General features: G+C 40.3%; 1 protein-coding gene across 4 annotated transcripts in view; it reads left to right on the forward strand.

The window, feature by feature from the left end:
* Window positions 1-2,171: 2,171 nt before the first annotated feature.
* The window catches only part of SPAST (spastin), a 55,275-nt gene continuing 38,890 nt past the window's right edge, over window positions 2,172-18,556 (forward strand). For all 4 annotated transcript variants that reach the window (XM_028117254.2, XM_028117256.2, XM_028117255.2 and 1 more), the window contains exon 1: window positions 2,172-2,828. In XM_028117254.2, the coding sequence (XP_027973055.1) occupies window positions 2,414-2,828 (415 nt within the window). In that variant the 5' untranslated portion in view covers window positions 2,172-2,413. The remainder of the gene's footprint in view (window positions 2,829-18,556) is intronic.

The raw sequence follows: 18,556 nt of genomic DNA on the forward strand, positions 1-18,556 counted from the left end.
AGAAAGTGGTAGAGCAGGGATTTAAAGGCAACCAGTCTGACTCCAGAGCCACTCTACTTTGAGCTCTGTCTTGGCAAAGTCAAAAAGTTATTCAAGGAGAAACAAAAACAAAACTGGCACCAAACTAAATATCCATCAACAGTTGAATGGTAAAATAAATTGTTGTAAAATCATGTAGTGGAATACTACATAGCAGTGAAAATAAATGTACTATAGCTATACAAATCAACAAGAAGTTATTGCAAACACTTAACTATTGAGCAGAAGAAAGCTAATTAAGAATACATGTGGTATGGTTGCATTTGCATAAGGTAAAACCAGGCAAAACTACGCAATATATTGTTTAGAAATACATATGTATATTGCAAAACTAAAACGAAAGGCAAAGGAACAAGTACAAAATTCAGAACAGTGGCTTTCTCTAGGGAGGGAGAAATGAAATTGAGATTAGGGAGGGGCTCACAAAGTGCTTCAAGAAACTAGTTACATTGGTTTTTCTTAAACTGGATGCTGTTGTTTTCCTTATTTTTCTTTACACATATAAGTTATATACATCTTGTTTACATGATATATTTATAGATATAGATTTCACATAACAACAAGAAAAGTACTATGGGCTTCAGGAACTGAAATTAATCAGATGTGAAAGAGTGAGGACATTTCAGAATGAGAAATTGGCAGAAGCACAGAGGCAGGAAAAGGGTGGGGAGGAGTTGGAGGGAACAGGTCATTTTTGCAATAATTTATGTTTGTAAGGGAAGCAGTGATGCGGGAAAGTTAGATAATGTTGTGGCCAGAATATGGAGATTTTTGGAAACTGGCATGAATCATTTGCAAATCTCACTCTGTAAACAATGGGAACTTTATATCAGTTAGGATTCCTTATTTTTAGGGAACAAGAAACAACTATGGCTAACCCAAGTAAAAAGAAAAAGCGAAGAAAGGAAAAGGAGAGATAGATGGAGAAAGGGAGAGAGAATCAGAGAAATAGAGAAACAGACTGAATAGTTTATTGGATAGGCTACACTATCAAGTGACCAGTCCAGGAAGCTGGCAGCTCTGGGGATCTAAGTGAGATGAACTGATAGACCAGGTCTTTAGAGCACTCAATTCCTAGTACCTTCTATCCCAGTGTGTCCATCCAAAATTTCAGTTTCTAGTAGAGTATATTAACCTCGTGTCTCCATTTCTGTGATCTGCGAGGCTGGGTTCAGTACTTGCAGCTCATTGGTATACAGGCAGCAGAGGTGAGTGGGTAGTTCCCAAAGGAAAGGACATCCAGTAGGTTAAAAAAAAAAAAAAAAAAGGCCCAGTTTGGATTTTCAGTAAACTGTGGGATGATTACTGTACAAAACCTAGGAATGCCCCTGTTCAAACTAATTAATTCTTCAAAATAGACATCTAAACGCGTACTAACTAAACCTCTAGAATCGTTCACTTCGTTCCACTGAACTAACATTTTTGTTTTAGGTGACCTTACGTTTATATGTCTCTACAATTGCTTCCCTCTCAGATAATAATTCCCAGATTGGTCCCCATTACTTTTTTTCTTTCCATTTATTCTTTTTAATACAAAATAGGATCATATCATACTGGTCTGTAATATTCTATTTTCACCTAACAATATATCATGGACACCTTTCTTTATCGGTACAGACAGATCCACCTCATTCTTTTTAAATGCTCCACAGAATTACATACGGGTATTCCAAAATTCATTTAATCCTTTTCCTATTGATGGACATTGAGATTGTTTTCATGGTACCCATTACTTTTGAGATGAAAGTCAGATGAATTATCCTTTGCGGGAGACGGGCAGAAAATGCTGAAAGAAATATAAGAACGATGACACTGCGAGATAGGAGCCCGGCGGACCAGTCGGGCGACACCAAGCCGCAGCTGTCGCCGCTGCGAGCTGATGACCAAGGTTCCCCGCTTAAGCAGCTCCCAGGGACAGCGTTGTCTGTAGGGCGAAGGATCCCTGAGGATGACGTAGCCGAACTGCACATTGGGAATTGTAGTTCCGTAGGGAAGAGTCCGAGGGGCGGGAGCTGCACACGCGCACTAGGAGCTCAGGGCAACAAAGACGGCGGCGTGAGCGCGCGCGCCGGAGAAAGACAGGAGCAGGCGTGCGCGTGCGCGGCCACCGCTCGGCGCTACCAGGAGGCTGAGAGGACACAGAGCGGGAGGGGCAGGAGCCACCGACCGCAGGAGGAGGAAAGGGGTTGTGCTCTTGGCCGAGCGCGGAGAAAGGGGCGGGGCCGGCGAGCAGAGCGTGGAGGTGCCGAGCTCCTGGGACCGACGGGCGCGCGGGCGTCTCTGGCCTTCGCCGTCCCAGTGGCCGCCGCCGTCGCTTGGTCGCCGTCGGTCTGCGGGAGGCGGGTTATGGCGGCGGCGGCAGTGGGAGTTGTGAATGAATTCTCCGGGTGGACGAGGGAAGAAGAAAGGCTCCGGCGGCGGCAGCAGCCCGGTGCCTCCCAGGCCTCCGCCCCCCTGCCTGGCCCCCGCCCGTCCCGCCCCCAGACCGGCCCCCCGGCCCGAGTCGCCCCATAAACGGAACCTGTACTACTTCTCCTACCCGCTGTTCATAGGCTTCGCGCTGCTGCGTTTGGTCGCTTTCCACCTGGGGCTCCTCTTCGTGTGGCTCTGCCAGCGCTTCTCCCGCGCCCTCATGGCCGCCAAGAGGAGCTCCCGGGCCGCGCCGGCGCCGGCCTCGGCCTCGCCCCCCGCGCCAGTGCCTGGCGGGGAGGCCGAGCGCGTCCGAGCCTTCCACAAACAGGCCTTCGAGTACATCTCCATTGCCCTGCGCATCGATGAAGACGAGAAAGGTAAGTGGGGGGCTGGAGGGAGGGGGCGGCGGCGCCGGGAAGAAAGCGGTGGGGTCACCCAGGGAGGGCAACACCTGCGTCCCTTCGGGGGCGGTCGGTGCACCCCAGGAATTGATCTCCCCCCGCTCCCCCGCCGAGGCGGCTTCACCGCAGTCAGACCCTCATCCTCTACGATTCTCAGTTAAACCTCTCCCCTTTCAGGCACCCTAGCTGTCGACTTTGTTTCAGACACCAGCCTTCCCCTACACTTACGCATGACCCAAGTCCCTATGAGACAGCCAGTCGTGCTACTGACAGTGACAGTTGTCCTACAGTGACCACACGGATCCTTTCTAGCACTGTAAACAGTGTGTGGCTTCTTCTGAGCCAGGTTTCCAAAAGGTTTTGGTATCGGGGAAGCTGTGTCTTGTTAATAGGCTTTTAATGAAAACGGAGTACTGTAGTGTCAGAAAAAAAGAAATGGTGACTTAATATTGAAAGGAACAGCTGCATATGATTACAGCTAAATTGGCATTATTTTTTGAAGTTTCGTGACAGTCATTTTATCGATATAGTGACTTCTAAGTATTTTTTTATAAAGTTCTATTTTAACATGAAACTTTTGTCCCTGTTAGATTTGATTTCATCTAAATCAGTATTCCAAGGTAGCCTCTTCGTTTCTCAATTGAAGTGTTAAATAATGAACAGGAAAAACTTACATCATTGTACATAAAACTTGAAACAAAGATTTATATTTCTTTTATTTTTAAAGATTTATATTTCTGAATGAAGGTAAGAATACTGTATACTTCAAGATTCCTTTTAAACTAACATTTTTAAGTCATTCAGTGCACCAAGTGCTGCACTGTTAGCTTTGTATGTGTTCTCTATTTCATCCTCGCAGTTACCCTGTGAGGTGAAGGTACTGTTGGTATCAGCATTTTACAGATGAACAAACTGAGGCTCAAAATTGAAACAGGTCATTCCAAACCTATGCCAGTTGCTAATGAACACTCTTTTATGGAAGATGAGAACTAAAGTTAGAAGTCTTGCAACATTTTTGAAAATCCCTCCTTTCATCCCTGCCTCCAATATGCAGAGATCTTTTTCCTGTAACTACCAAAGAACATTTTTGTGTCACACTCCAATTAGGTACTCACTTGCATTGTCAATTAGCCAAAAACAAACCAACCAACAACCCAACAAAGCAATCTGCAGGTCATTTGTAGTATCTCTTAGCACTGTCAACTGCAGAAACTGTTACAGAATTTAGTTTTGTTGAAACCTATTTCCTTTGTGGAGCCTAGGAGTGAAGAGTATGATATAAGGAAAGAGGCAGGTATTCATGGTGTTGATTGTAAGGACACTGGAGTTTAAAAGAGTTCTAGGAAGGGGGTACCTGGCTGGCTCAGTCAGTGGAACATGCAGCTCTTGATCTTGGGGTTGTGAGTTCAAGCCCCACGTTGGGTGTGGAGATTACTTTAAAAAAAAAAGTCTATATAAAAAGAGAGTTCTAGGAAAGAGTTCTATTTAAGAAAAAAATGCCATGTGTTTGTGGAAGGAAGTTTTTTAACTGTTTCATTCTGTACCACCTCTTGGAACATCCAAGGATGCCTGGTAAGGGTGAATAAGAGTACCATCATCCCTTCCTAGAGAAGCACCATTTGAGTGCACTATCCAATTATAGTAGGGTCCTCAGAAGTTTACTAATCTGGGTCAAAAGATGTTTAGAATAGAGGGAATATGTTTAAGGGTAGATTTTTTTGTAGTATTTAGGAAGAGAATGCCAGAAAACACAAGGAAATTTTATTTAACACTGGGTGATAGGAGTTGGGAGGTAGGATAAGAGGAAACAAGGATAACCTAGGGGTTAAAAAAAAAGACCCAAGGCTCTTAGATTTAAAGAGAAATCAGTTCCATAAGGAGGGATAAGTGACAGAAGTAGAAATCAGACCTTGGGTTTCAAACTTACGACTTATCTTTAGAGTATTACATATATGACTATATCTATTATGTTTAAGTCCTCTAAAATATTTTTAAGTATAAATATTTTCGGGGTTCCTGGGTGGCTCAGTTGGTTGGGCAACTGTCTTCGGCTCAGGTCATGATCCCAGAGTCCTGGTATCGAGCCCCGCATCGGGCTCCTGGCTCAGCGGGGAGCCTGCTTCTCCCTCTGGCCCTCTCCCCTCTCATGCTGTTTCTCTCTCTCTCAAATAAATAAATAAATAAAATATTTTTTAAAAAATAAATATTTTCATGGACCACATACCTGACCCTCTTTCTACTGATGTTTCTATTCAAAGTTTTTTGCTTTATTTATAGTTTAGTTTCTAAAGTAGACATCAGAATGGACTATGATTACTTTTTAGTTTGAGTTATACAACTGATGTATTATATGCTGACACTAGTTCAAACTGAAACAAATGAGTTAAATACTCATTTTCCTTTAAAAATGAATTAAAGCTAAGTTTATATTGTCATAGTTCTCTTCTCATATTTTTCCTTTAGAATATTCAAACTTTTTGTACTTTAGCCTTAAGCCAGTAGCTGTAAGAGTTTACATTTAGTCTATTTATCTCTCAGCCATCCTTGGCAATGTAGAATAAGAGAATTTTATTCTCCTTTCCCACTGCATCAAAATATATATGAACGAATAGAAATGAATTGTCTTTAAAGCAGTCTTCAAAGGTTTCCTAACTTTGGTAAACCATTAAGGGGCTAGTAATGTCATGCACTGCCATTCCCTTAGTAACTTGACTTCAATTCTAAGTATACTGAAAGCCACTTTATTTCATCGGGTAAAGTGGACTATTTCAGACTGTCATGTTGTTAATTAATTGAAACATTTGATGCCTTGAAATAATAAAGGCCAAATTAAATCTTATTTCAATAAAGTAGTGTATAAATGTGGTTTATATGGCGACTGTTTATTCTGTATTTTATTCTTATGGCATACTCAGCTTTGACACTGAATTTTTTAAAAGGCCTAAATTTGTCTGAAACCAAACTATTTTAAATAAAGAAGAATAACACAGCAAATTCTAATTACCTAATGTAAGGATATTTGAGTTCTGTTCATTAAAACAGGCATTTATTGGATACCAGTTTATTTGCACAGCTTTATGCATTCTAGATGCTACTTAAGAAAAACTCACTTCCTCACCAGTAAGATATAAGACAGCATTTGCTATGTGATCATTAAAATGTGTGTATGTTTTCATGCATATTATATGTCTCATTATTTTCAAGGAGTTAAATAATTTTTTGGATATTTAATTGTTGAACATCCCTGGAAAACTGATAACCTTTTATATCCATTATGTGTATGCAGAAACTGAAATTTAAAGAGTGAACTTACATTTAGCAGAACCAGGGACAGAGTTTTGGTGAACAGAAAATTATGCCACTCAAAATTTTATACTTTTTGCTTTAAGCAGGTTTTCTGTTTTGTAATGTTAGTACTGGGCCTCTTGGAATACTTGGGGGAAAAGAGGAGGTTGTCATAGTGGGTCTTTGGATTAACCAGAACATGACCTAACATGTTTGGCATGGCTCCTACAAGTAGACAAGCCTGAGATCTCCTGGGCAATACAGTGGTGCAGGTTTTCTAGGTGTGGTTTGATTACCTGGAGTATATAGAACTTGACAGTAAGGGCCCAATATGTTGTATGAACGAGGGAGAGCCGGTTTCTCAGGCTTGTAGGTCTGAAGATCCTGGCATCAAGGACAGAAATTGTCTAAATAGAATCCTTTTATATTTATTCCTAGTCAGCTCATATTTAAAACATTAGGCTTTTAAAATATTGTCATATAATTTTGTTTTCCCATGTAACTCAACCTTGCACTATTTAAAACACACAAAACACCTTGCCTAACTATATTTTCAGAAGGTGAAGATAGAGAACAGAGATCAGAAGAGTCAGATTTGGATACTTTCTTTTACTCCTAAAAACTGCTAGTCACCATTTTGAAAGAATTAACTTTTTTTTTTTTTTTAGGATTTTATTTATTTATTTGACAGAGAGAGATAGCGAGAGAGGGAACACAAGCAGGGGGAGTGGGAGAGGGAGAAGCAGGCTTCCCGCCCAGCAGGGAGCCCGATGCGGGGCTCGATCCTGGGACCCTGGGATCATGACCCGAGCCGAAGGCAGACGCTTAACGACTGAGCCACCCAGGCGCCCCTTGAAAGAATTGATTTTAGACAATTTTCTTGGGCCTAATGACTCTGCTTTAAAGTTTCCATGATTACAAGGAAAGAATTATTCTGATGGATGGATATTTACATGATACCACTCTTTCCCAAAAGAAAAGCATTACCTTTTATTAAATACACAATAAACATTTCCCATTCTCTTTAAGAATATTTAGTGGCGGGGCGCCTGGGTGGCTCAGTCATTAAGCATCTGCCTTCAGCTCAGGTCATGATCCCAGGGTCCTGGGGTCGAGCCCCACATCGGGCTTCCTGCTCAGTGGGAAGCCTGCTTCTCCCTCTCCTACCCGCCCCCTGCTTGTGTTCCCTCTCTGGCTGTGTCTTTCTCTGTCAAATAAATAAAATCTTTTAAAAAAAATATTTAGTGGCATTTGCACTAAAGAGACAAAAAGGCAGCCACTGTTAGGAACTTAATCCTTTGCTCTGTTTTTAGCTGGTTTTTTAATTGCATTTTATATTTTTCCTAATGTAGAATACAGTTAAACCCTATAAAACTCACCTGGTAACTAGATTCCTAAGATTTTTTTTTTTTAAGATTTTATTTATTTGACAGAGAGAGACACAGGGAGAGAGGGAACACAAGCAGGGGGGGTGGGAGAGGGAGAAGCAGGCTTCCCGCAGAGCAGGGAGCCAATGCGGGGCTCGATCCCAGGACCCTGGGATCATGACCTGAGCCGAAGGCAGACGCTTAATGACTGAGCCACCCAGGCACCCCTAGATTCCTAAGATTATTGTTAATCATCCTGATAACAGTTAAGGGATAGGCAGTCAGTAAATGGATATTAAATTATTGAAAAAGGATCTTCCCTAACCCTTCCTGGCTCTTTTTCACTATCATATTCCCTGTGTTCCACCCAATAGTAGTTGGCTTTTTGACATCTGGCAAAGTATAGATTCTCTATTTCTCTACTAGTTTTCATCTTTTTTAACCTATAATACTCCTTGACTTATATAATACCAGTGGAGGTATTAATGTGCTGATGTAGCCTTTTTTTTCTCTTTGTGAATTAACTACTCGTGCTAGACATCCTATAGAATGGAACTTTGAGCACACTCACATCTCTTTGGTTCATTCTGGTAAATGAGGAAAGAAAAATATCAAAATCTCTGATTTTCCTAGAGACTGTGTGGTTTGTTTGTTTTTTTTTTTAAAGATTTTATTTGTTTATTTGACAGAGAGAGAGAGCGAGAGCAGGAACACAAGCAGGGGGAGTGGGAGAGGGAGAAACAGGCTTCCCGCTGAGCAGGGAGCCCGATGCGGGGCTTGATCCCAGGACCCTGGGATCACGACCTGAGCCGAAGGCAGACGCATAACAACTGAGCCACCCAGGCGCCCCTAGAGACTGTGTTTTACAGCTATGAAGGTATAGCATAAACATGTTAAACGTATTCATGTATCTTTGCAGCTCTTTGCAATATTTTATGCATAATAGAAAAGGAGAGAACTGTTGTTCTGAAGTCAGCTTTGTCAGTGTCTTTCAGTCAGCCATCACTAGAACACCTTTGGTTGAACAAGTGGGATTTATTATTGAAGCAGGGAGAACACACACGATGGGAACCATGACATCTCAGGAAAAGGGTGCTAGAAATAACTTACAGGATTTGGGCTTGTATCAGGTGATATCGAGGAGGATTTAAGGAAGCAGGATTTTGCTCTACATTGGATGCTGTCAGGAAGAGGGGTATTCTGTGATTAAGTATCTTAAATGTGATCTAGAAAGAGGGAAGACCAGAATGAGGCTAAAGCTGTAACTGGTTGAGAAGCACTCATTAGTCTGAAGAGGGGGATGCTTGGTAGTTCATGGCTTGGACAATATTCATGCTTTGTCTGTGTTTAGACATGATTATGGAGTGGTCATGTTTTTGTCTTCATCCATCACAATCACAAAGTGACCTTATCTGATGTTGATGTTCTGTGAAATTGTTTATGTTCAACAGAACACCAGGCCTAGCAGTAATGCCAGGTCAGCTCCTAGTTACACCAAGGCCTACCTGATAGTATTAGGCCAGCTCCTGGATGTCAGGGACTGCTTTTCTCTTTCTCAGCTTTGAGGGTCTAATTTTACCCTTTTTAAATTGTAGTGTGCCTAGTATCCAAAATGACATTTGAATTCTGACTATTCAAGATCTTGGGCAAGTTACTACACTGAGTTGGTGTTTATAAACTACTTAGTGCCTGCACATAGTAGGTCCTCAGAAAATGGGACTACTGTTACTCAACAATCCTTTTAAGATTTTAGTCCCTGCAAGTTTTTGTTAAACCTTGATACCTGTTTTCTATTACCCTTTTTACGATACAGCAGCCACATAAATGACATTTGAGGAAGAAGAAAAATTATCTGAAGAGTGATATAAAAATATTTTTGCTAATTGTGACCCTTACTTCAGAAAAATACAGATGGAAGTTTCCTCCTAAGCTCACTTAGTATCCTAACCTTTTATTGTAAAAGAGAGAAAATTAATCATTTTGTACTCATATGTGAATGTAATGCAAGCATCTCAGAGAATTTGGAAAATAAAGAAAATGCATAGAAAAAAGTTAAAATTACCCACTACCCATAGTAAATACAAATACTTCAAAGATAGATTAATTGACATTCTTAAAGGTTAAAAAAAATGTCCAAAACTGAAATGATTTCTTTACATGGGATTCAAAACCTTCCCAATTAAATGGTAAAGTAAGACTTTCCTTCAGAGATAAATCTTGAAGTTCGAAAGTGAATGCAAGTATGACCTTTTTGCTGAATTAAAACACAGTAGAAAGTATCCTTTCTGTAATAGTGAACTATGAGAGAAGTAATCTGGGGGCTATTCACTGATGCTTCATGATCCTGTGGTTTATTAGGGTTTAGCACATAATGAAATCTTTCCTAGGATTTTTTTTTTAAGATTTTATTTATTTGAGAGAGAGAGAGAGCCAGCGCGAGCAGGAGGAGGGGCAGAGGGAGAGGAAGAAGCAGATTCCCCACTGGGCAGGGAGCCCAATGCCAGGACCTCTGGACATACACTGTGCATGCAGTTCAGGAGTAGAAGGATTTAAATTAACAGATGTACCAAATATAATAAAGATAGTAATGTTTATGTGCTTCTTCATTATTTAAAGTATTGTCACATATCCTATTTCATTTGATTTTTGCCACAGCTCACGGTTAGGTGAAAGAAATGTCATCTTGTTTTTAGGTCAGGAGACTAAAGCTCAGAGAGATTTACTGACTTTCCCAAAGTCGTACAGCTACTAAAGGATAAGCAAGGGCTTAAGTCCCCATATTGTAACTTATCACAAACATACATCCTCTCTCTCCACCCCAAACTACTTTTGTTTTGACCCTTCTTGTGGCAATATGGGTACTACTACTATCTGAATGAAAAGATGCAATAGATAATTCATAACTTAGTCTACTATACTTACCTCTATCTAAAGATGGGTATCGTTAGTATTTCTGTTGCTTGTACACTAGCATATACTCAAAAATTAAAATAATGGGCCCCTGGTGACTCAGTTGGTTAAGCGTCTGACTCTTGGTTTTGGCTCAGGTCATGATCTTGGGGTGGTGGGATTGAGCCCTGCGTTGAGACAGAGCTCTGTAGCTCTGTGCTTGTTGCAGAGTCTGCTTGAGATCCTCTCTTTTTCCCTCTCCTTCTGCCCCTTACCCCGCTTGTGTGTGTGCACACCCCCCCATGAATAAATTTTTAAAAAAATTAAAATAATGAACAAATATAAATATAGAAAGTGAAAATCCTCTGTAATCTTACCCTTAGGGAGATGATTACTAATAAGTTACCTGACTTTGTGTATTTATATAAACATAAATATTTATCCATTTGAGGGAAAAAATGTTACATACAAACTGATCTGTAACCTTTTCCTTAATGTATTGGGACTCTTTCCATTTCAATATACTTTACCTTCCCCTTCTGTTTTTTTGGTTTTTAAGTAAACTTTGATTAAATTATACATAAATGCACAATTACTGTAGTGCTTAATGAATTTTCAAAGTGAACATAGCAGTTTGAAACCCTACCAGGTCAAGAAATAGAGTATTACTCCAGAAGCCTGCCTTTGTAATGTTCTCTTCCACTTACTCCTATCCTCATCCTTTGCAAAGATACCTACAAATCCCAACTCTAACACTATAGAGCAGTTTTGCCTGACCTTCAGCTTTGCAAATGAAATCACACAGTATGTGTTTTTTGTGTATGGCTTCTTTTGCTCAGTATATGCTTGTCAGATTATTCTGTGATGTTGCATGTGCCAGTAGTTTTTTTCATTTTCATTGCTGTATACCAAGGGTCAGCACAGTGCTTATAATGGGCCAGTTGGTAATTTTTTTATTTTGTAAAGCATAGATAACCTAAATTTTGCCGTTTTAATCATTTTAGGTGTACAGTTCAATGGCATTAAATACATTCCTAGTGTTGTGCAACCATCACCACTATCCATTTCTAGAACTTTTTATCATTCCAAACAGAAACTCTATACGCCTTACACAATAACTCCCCACCCAACTTCCTTTCTCCATTCTCCCCTTCCCTCAGTGCTTGATAATTTCTATTCTACTTTCTGTATCTGTGAATTTGCCTATTTCAGGTATGTAAATGGAATCATACAATATTCTTTTGTATCTTGATTTGTCTCACTTAGCATAATGTTTTCAAGGTTCATGAGCCTTCCTGTAGCATGTAACAGATTTCATTCCTTTTTAAGGCTGAATAATATTCCATTATATGTATATACCATATTTTGTTTAACCATTTGTCGTTGATGGACGTTTGGGTTGTTGCCATCTATTGTGAATAATGCTGCCATAAACGCTAATATACAGGCATCTGTTTGCTTCCCTGCTTTCAGTACTTTTGAATATCTACCTGGGAGTAGAATTGCTGGATCATATGGTAATTCCATGTTTCATTTTTTGAAGGACTGCCAAACATTTCCACATCAGTTGTGCCATTGGTTTCCAATTTTTCCACATTTGTTAGTTTCAGGGTTTTTTTAAATAATAGTCTTCCTAATGGATGTGAAGCACTGCCTCATCATGGTTTTGAATTGCATTTCCCTAATGATTTATGATGTTCAGCATTTTTTTCACTTACTTATTGGCCATTTCTATGTCTTCTTTGAAAACTACCGAAGTCCTTTGTTAGTTTTTGTGTTGGGTTTGATTTTTTATTGAGCCATTTAGGTTTTGTTTGTTTTTTAAGATTTTATTTGTTTGACAGAGAGAGACACAGCGAGAGAGAGAACACAAGCAGGGGTAGTGGGAGAGGGAGAAGCAGGCTTCCTGCGGGGCAGGGAGCCCAATTCAGGGCTTGATCCCAGGACCCCGGGATCATGACCTGAGCTGAAGGCAGATGCTTAACGACTGAGACACCCAGGCGCCCCTATTGAGCCATTTAGTAAATATTTTAAGCTCTCTGTCACAATACTTTAAGCTCTCTGAACACTCAAAACTCTCATACGGTAGGTCTGATCTAGTAAGGTTTTTTTTTAAGATTTTATTTATTTATTTTAGAGAGAGAGAGCACATGCATGAGCCGGGGGAGGGGCAAAGCGGGAAGGAGAGGAGGAGGGAAAGAATCCCAAGCGGACTCAGTGCTGAGTGAAGAGCCTGATGCAGGGCTCAGTCTCAGGACTCTGAGATCATGACCTGAGCTGAAATCCGAAGTCAGCTTAACCGACTGAGCCACCCAGGTGCCCCCCGAGTAAAGTTTTACATACAAAAACAGGTGGCTGACAGTATTTGACCTTTGGGCTGTTGTTTGCCTTAGATGCTGTAGTTCACTAAATTATTAGCTAATAATTTCAAGTATAACAATGAATGTAAGTTTCTGCCACCCCAATCTTCTTTTGATTTGATATAGTTTGAGTGTTAGTTGGGGCTATAGAGGTAAGAGAAATGTGTAAGGGAAACTAAGAACTGTAAAGTATTGAGGGCCTTTTGTGTCTTGGAGAGCATTGGAAGGTTTGATTTTTCTGCCATAATTTAGTCAAAAGGGTGATCAGTGGACAGTAGGGGCTGTAGTTTCCCTTACCTTAAGGGATTGAAGTGATTGAGTATGATCAATCCCTTGTGCAAGCTGGCCTAGTTCTTAACTCTTCAGTAATTCAGGGTCCCAACCGAAATCCTGGAATCTTTGCTAGTACTTCTCCTGGGCATGCCCTGGAATTCACATTTGGTTGGCTTAGTTCTATGAGTCTGCTGAAAGCACTGCTTAGTTTCTTGGCCACTTTTGCCTTCAAAATTGGCAGTTACTTCAAGTAGAAATGTGCCCCAAATGCCAGGCCGACTTCTGTTGGCTTTTTTTTCCTTTCCATATTTTGGTAATTTTTTTTTAAAGATTTTATTTATTTATTTGAGAGAGAGAGAGAAATAGCTTGACAGGGGAGAGGGTCAGAGGGAGAAGGAGGCTCCCCGATGAGCAGGGAACCTGATGCGGGACTCTATCCCAGGCGCCCTGATTTTGATAATTTTTGAAAATAGCATCCTAATGAATGTGAGATGGTTCCTTTCCAAATTTGGCTAATTTCCACTGTTTTGAAAACTCTTTGATGCCTTCAAACAGATGTTTTAAAAAGAATTTTCTCCCTTTTGTCTTCTAATCTAATTTTGCTTTTGTAAAGAAAATTATAGTGCTGGTGTTATAGTTGAAGCCACAGTGAAAATCCTTATACATAAATGTTGGGAGCATTGAACCCTTTAAGAGTCAGATTTATTGAGGTATATTTTACATATAGTAAAATTTAACCTTTTTTTAGTAGTGTGTACTTCAGTGAGTTTGACCAGTTGGGTAACCGTGACAACAACTGAAATACTGAATGTGTTATCACCCCAGAAGCCCCTTTGTGCCCCTTGTAATCAGTCCCCTTGCCTTCCCGTTAGCCCCTGGCAGTCACTGATCTGATCTGTCCCTATAGTTTTGTCTTCACTGAGTGTCATATAAATGGAATCATACAGTATATAGCCTTTTGTGTCTGGCTTCTTTCATTTAGCATGTTTTTGAGATTCATCCATGTTCCTACATTTACTAGTAGTTTGTTTCTTTTTATTGTGAGTAATACTCAGTGTATGGATGTACCACAGTTTGTTAATCCATTCACTAAATGATGGACATCTGGGTTGTTTCCAGTTTTTAGCTCTTATGAATAAAGTACCATAAACATTCATGTACTGGTCTTTGATGTTTTCATTTCTTTGGGTAAATACATAGAAGAAGGGATTGCTGGGTCATATGGTAAATATATGTTAATATCATAAGAAACTACCACACTCTTTTCCAATGTGGCTATACCATTTTGTATTTATATTTGGAAACATATGTGCGATCCATTTATATTTTGTCCTATACTTTAAGTGCTTTAAAAAATTTTTGAGTATAGTTGACATCTTGTAATTTTTTTCAATTTTAAATTAAGTACTTAGTGGTATCTTGTGATTTTATTTTGTAGTTCCCTAACAGCTAATGATGTTGAACATCTTTTCTTGTGCTTATTTGCCATTTGTCTCTCTTTGATAAAGTATACATTAGCCAATCTTTTGCCCACTGTTTTTTAATGAATTATTTGCTTTTTATTAATCATTGTATTGTAAGAGTTCTTTATTCTGGTTACATGTCCTTTATTGTATTGTAAGAGTTCTTTATTCTGGTTACATGTCCTTTATTAGACATGTTGTTTTGCAAATATTTTCTCCTAGTCTGTGGCTTGTGTTTTCATTGTCCAGCTCTCTTTTGAAGAGCAGGAGCTTTTAATTTTAATGAAATCGAGGGGCACCTGGGTGGTTCAGTCGGTTAAGCGTCTGCCTTCGGCTCAGGTCATGATCCCGGGGTCCTGGGATCAAGCCCCACATCGGGCTCCCTGCTCGGCGGGAAGCCTGGCTTCTCCCTCTCCCACTCCCTCTGCTTGTGTTCCTTCTCTGTCTCTGTCAAATAAATAAAATATTTTTTTAATATATTTTTTTAAGATTTTTTATTTATTTGACAGAGACACAGCAGGAACACAAGCGGGGGAGTGGGAGAGGGAGAAGCAGGCCTCCCGCTGAGCAGGGAGCCCGATGTGGAGCTCGATGCCAGGACCCCGGGATCATGACCTGAGCCGAAGGCAGACGCTTAACCAAGTGAACCACCCAGATGCCCCAAATAAATAAAATCTTTAAAAAAATTTTTTTAATGAAGTCTAGTTGATCAGTTATATCCTCTTAAGGTTTGTGATTTTTATGTTCTAAATCTCTGCCTAAGCCAAGATCATGAAGAATTTTGTTTTCTTCTATAAGTTCTATAGTTTTAGTTTTACATTTAGCTCTGTGATCCATTTCAAATTAACTTTTTCTATGTTGAAGTTTTTGGTTTTGCTTTTTTTTTTGGGTATATGGATGGCCATTATTCTAGCATCATTTTTTTTAAAGATTTTATTTATTTATTTGACAGTGAGAGAGGGAACACAAGCAGAAGGAGTGGGAGAGGGAGAAGCAGGCTTCCCGAGGATCAGGGAGCCCAATGTGGGGCTCCATCCCAGGATCCTGGGATCATGACCTGAGCTGAAGGCAGACGCTTAACCACTAAGCCACCCAGGCACCCTAGCATCATTGTTTTTTTTTTTTTTTAAAGATTTTATTTATTTATTTGACAGGGCGAGAGAGCACAAGCAGGGGGAACGTTAGAGGGAAAGGGAGAAGCAGGCTTCCCGAGGATCAGTGAGCCCCATGTGGGGCTCGATCCCAGGATGCTGGGATCGTGACCTGAGCCGAAGGCAGACACTTAACCATCTGAGCCACCCAGGCGCCCCCCTAGCATCATTTTTTTTTTAATTTTATTTATTTATTTGAGAAGGGGAGAGAGACGAGAGTGGAAGAGCAGGGGGAGGGAGAAGCAGATCCCTGGCTGAGCAGGGAGCCCAATGTGGGGCTTGATCCCAGGACCCTGGGATCATGACCTGAGCTGAAGGCAGATGATTAACTGAGCCACCCAGGGGCCCCTTGACAATGATTCTAACATTGTTTTTTAAAGGCTCTTCTTTCTTTACAGAATTCCTTGTCATCTTTGTCAAAGTCAATCAGTGTTATATGTGTGGGTCTATTTCTGGACTTTCTCTTCTGTTCTGCTGACCTATATGTCTATCCTTTCTCTAGCAGTCTTGTACAAGTCTTGTAAGAATTATTTATGCATTTTCTACCATCATACTGACTTGTGAGATTCAAATAATGCAGCGGATCAACTACCTCTTATCAAAGAATGTTAGGCAATTGAGTAATTATTAAGCATGTGAATTTATTTATTTTTAGAGAGAGTAGTGTTCGTACACTTGTGTATGCACGTGCTCACACACATGAGCAGAGGGAGAGGGATAGAGAGAATCTTAAGTAGACGCCATGCTCGGTGCAGAACCCAGTGTGGGGCTCAATCTCATGGCCCCAAGATCATAACCTGAGCCAAAACTAAGAGATGCTTAACTCACTGAGCCACCCAGGTTCCCTGAGCAAGTGAGTTTATTTGTAATCAGTCATTTTTTTAAAAAGATTTTACTTATTTGAGAGAGAGAGAGCGAGAGAGAGCATGAGTAGGGTGGAAAGGCACAGGGAGAAGGAGAAACAGATTCCCCGCCAAGCAGGGAGCCCGATGTGCTGCTCAATCCCAGGTCCCTGGGATCATGACCCAAGCAGAGTGAAGGCAGACACTCAACAACTGAGCCACCCAGATGCCCCGTGTAATCAGTCATTTAATTTGCCTACAGTAATGTACTAAAACTCCATAAAACATTTGTTTGGATGTTGCCAGTGAGAACTGTCATACACTGCTATTAGGAGTGGAAATTGGTACAAAAACTCTCAAAAAGTAGTTTGTTCATTTCTAGTGAAATGGAAATGAACTGTGGCTCATTAACTCTACCTCTTAAACATATACCCGAGAAATTGGCACAAGTATATAAGAGGACAGGTATAAGCATGTTTATTGAAGCATTATTTGAAATACTGAGAAACGAAACAACCTAAATATATTTTAATAGAAAAATAGTTGAATAAATTATAGGATGATAAAGGATACTATATAGAAGTCAAAATGAGTGAACTAGATCTCTGTATAGCAACACAGATCTCAAAAGCAATATAAAATTTTAAAATAAAATAGGAACAATAGAAAAACATTACTAGAAAGATATGCACTGAATATATTATAGTGGTTTCTAGAAAGGAAAGGAGCTTTGGAATGGGAAGAAGCACAAAAGAACTTTTGTATCTGTTAGATTGTAATTTATAAAAAAAACCTTTTTTTAAGATTTTATTTATTTGAGAGTGTGCATAAGCAGGGGGAGCCACAGAAGGAGAGGGAGAAGCAGGCTTCCCACTGAGCAGGGAGTCCTACGTGGCCTGGGGCCGGATCAGCCCCGCATGGGGCTCCCTACTCAGCAGGGAGTCTGCTTCTCCCTCTCCCTCTGCCCCTCCCCCCCACCTGTGTTCTCTCACTCTTTCTCTCTCTCACTCGCTCTCTCTCCCTCTCTGTCAAATAAATAAATAAAATCCTAAAAAAAAATTTTAAGCAAATGTGACATTGTTATCGGTTATCATCACTCCCAGTGGAAATGCTATTTTACTATTTTCTATAATTGCCCTCTTTTTTTCAAATTAAAAAACCAAAGATACACATAAACAGATTTTTTAATAAGAAAATAGGAAGGTAAGCATTAAAATAGTTTGAATGAATATATAACAAATTCTTAATAATTTCTTCATGTGTCGTTATCAAGTACTTATTGAACACTTATTCTGGCTCAGAAACTGTGTGAAGTACTAATGGCACTATAATAAGAAATCACCCCATCCCAGGGGCTAAATCTAGTTAGTGAGTTATTTGGGGGATGAAGGAAGGGGTAGGTGGTACTCATAAGGGGGCAGCATTTCTTAGATGTATGTGGTGCTTATAGTAAGACTTACCTATGTTAATCAAGGGAGTCATATTTTATTGGCTTTGAAATTTCAAATAAAATTAAAGAATGGCATAAGAATTTTTGTTTGATTAAATAGGGATATGAAAAAGAAAACTTTTTTTAAAGATTTTATTCATTTGAGAGAGAGCATGAGCAGGGGGGAGGAGCAGAGGGAGAAGCAGACTCCCTGCTGAGCAGGGAGCCCAACACAGGGCTCTATCCGAGGACCCTGGGGTCACAACCTGAGCTGAAGGCAGACGCTTAACCGAATGAGCCACTCAGGTGCCCCCAAAACCTGGTTCTAATAGATGATTTCCGTCTTTACTGTATCTCTGTGCCACTTAGGCTTTGCAGATTCTATGGACTAAGAAATTAATTTTCAAAAACAATGAGATTTGCATATAATTGTCACCACTTTACAGAAATATCCTACACAGGGGTGCCTGGGTGGCCCAGTCAGTTAAGTGTCCAACTCTTGATTTTGGCTCAGGTCATGATCTGTGGTTCACATCGGGCTCCTCTCTGGGTGTGGAACCTGATTAAGATTTTCTGTCTCTCTCTCTCTCTCTCTCTCTCTCTCTCTCTGTCTTTCCCTCTACCTTTCTTTCTCCCACTCGCTCT

The sequence above is a fragment of the Eumetopias jubatus genome, unplaced genomic scaffold (assembly GCF_037043125.1).
Source record: "Eumetopias jubatus isolate StellerSeaLion01/CBP00866 unplaced genomic scaffold, mEumJub1_p1.0 scaffold_9, whole genome shotgun sequence".
Lineage (NCBI taxonomy): Eukaryota > Metazoa > Chordata > Mammalia > Carnivora > Otariidae > Eumetopias > Eumetopias jubatus.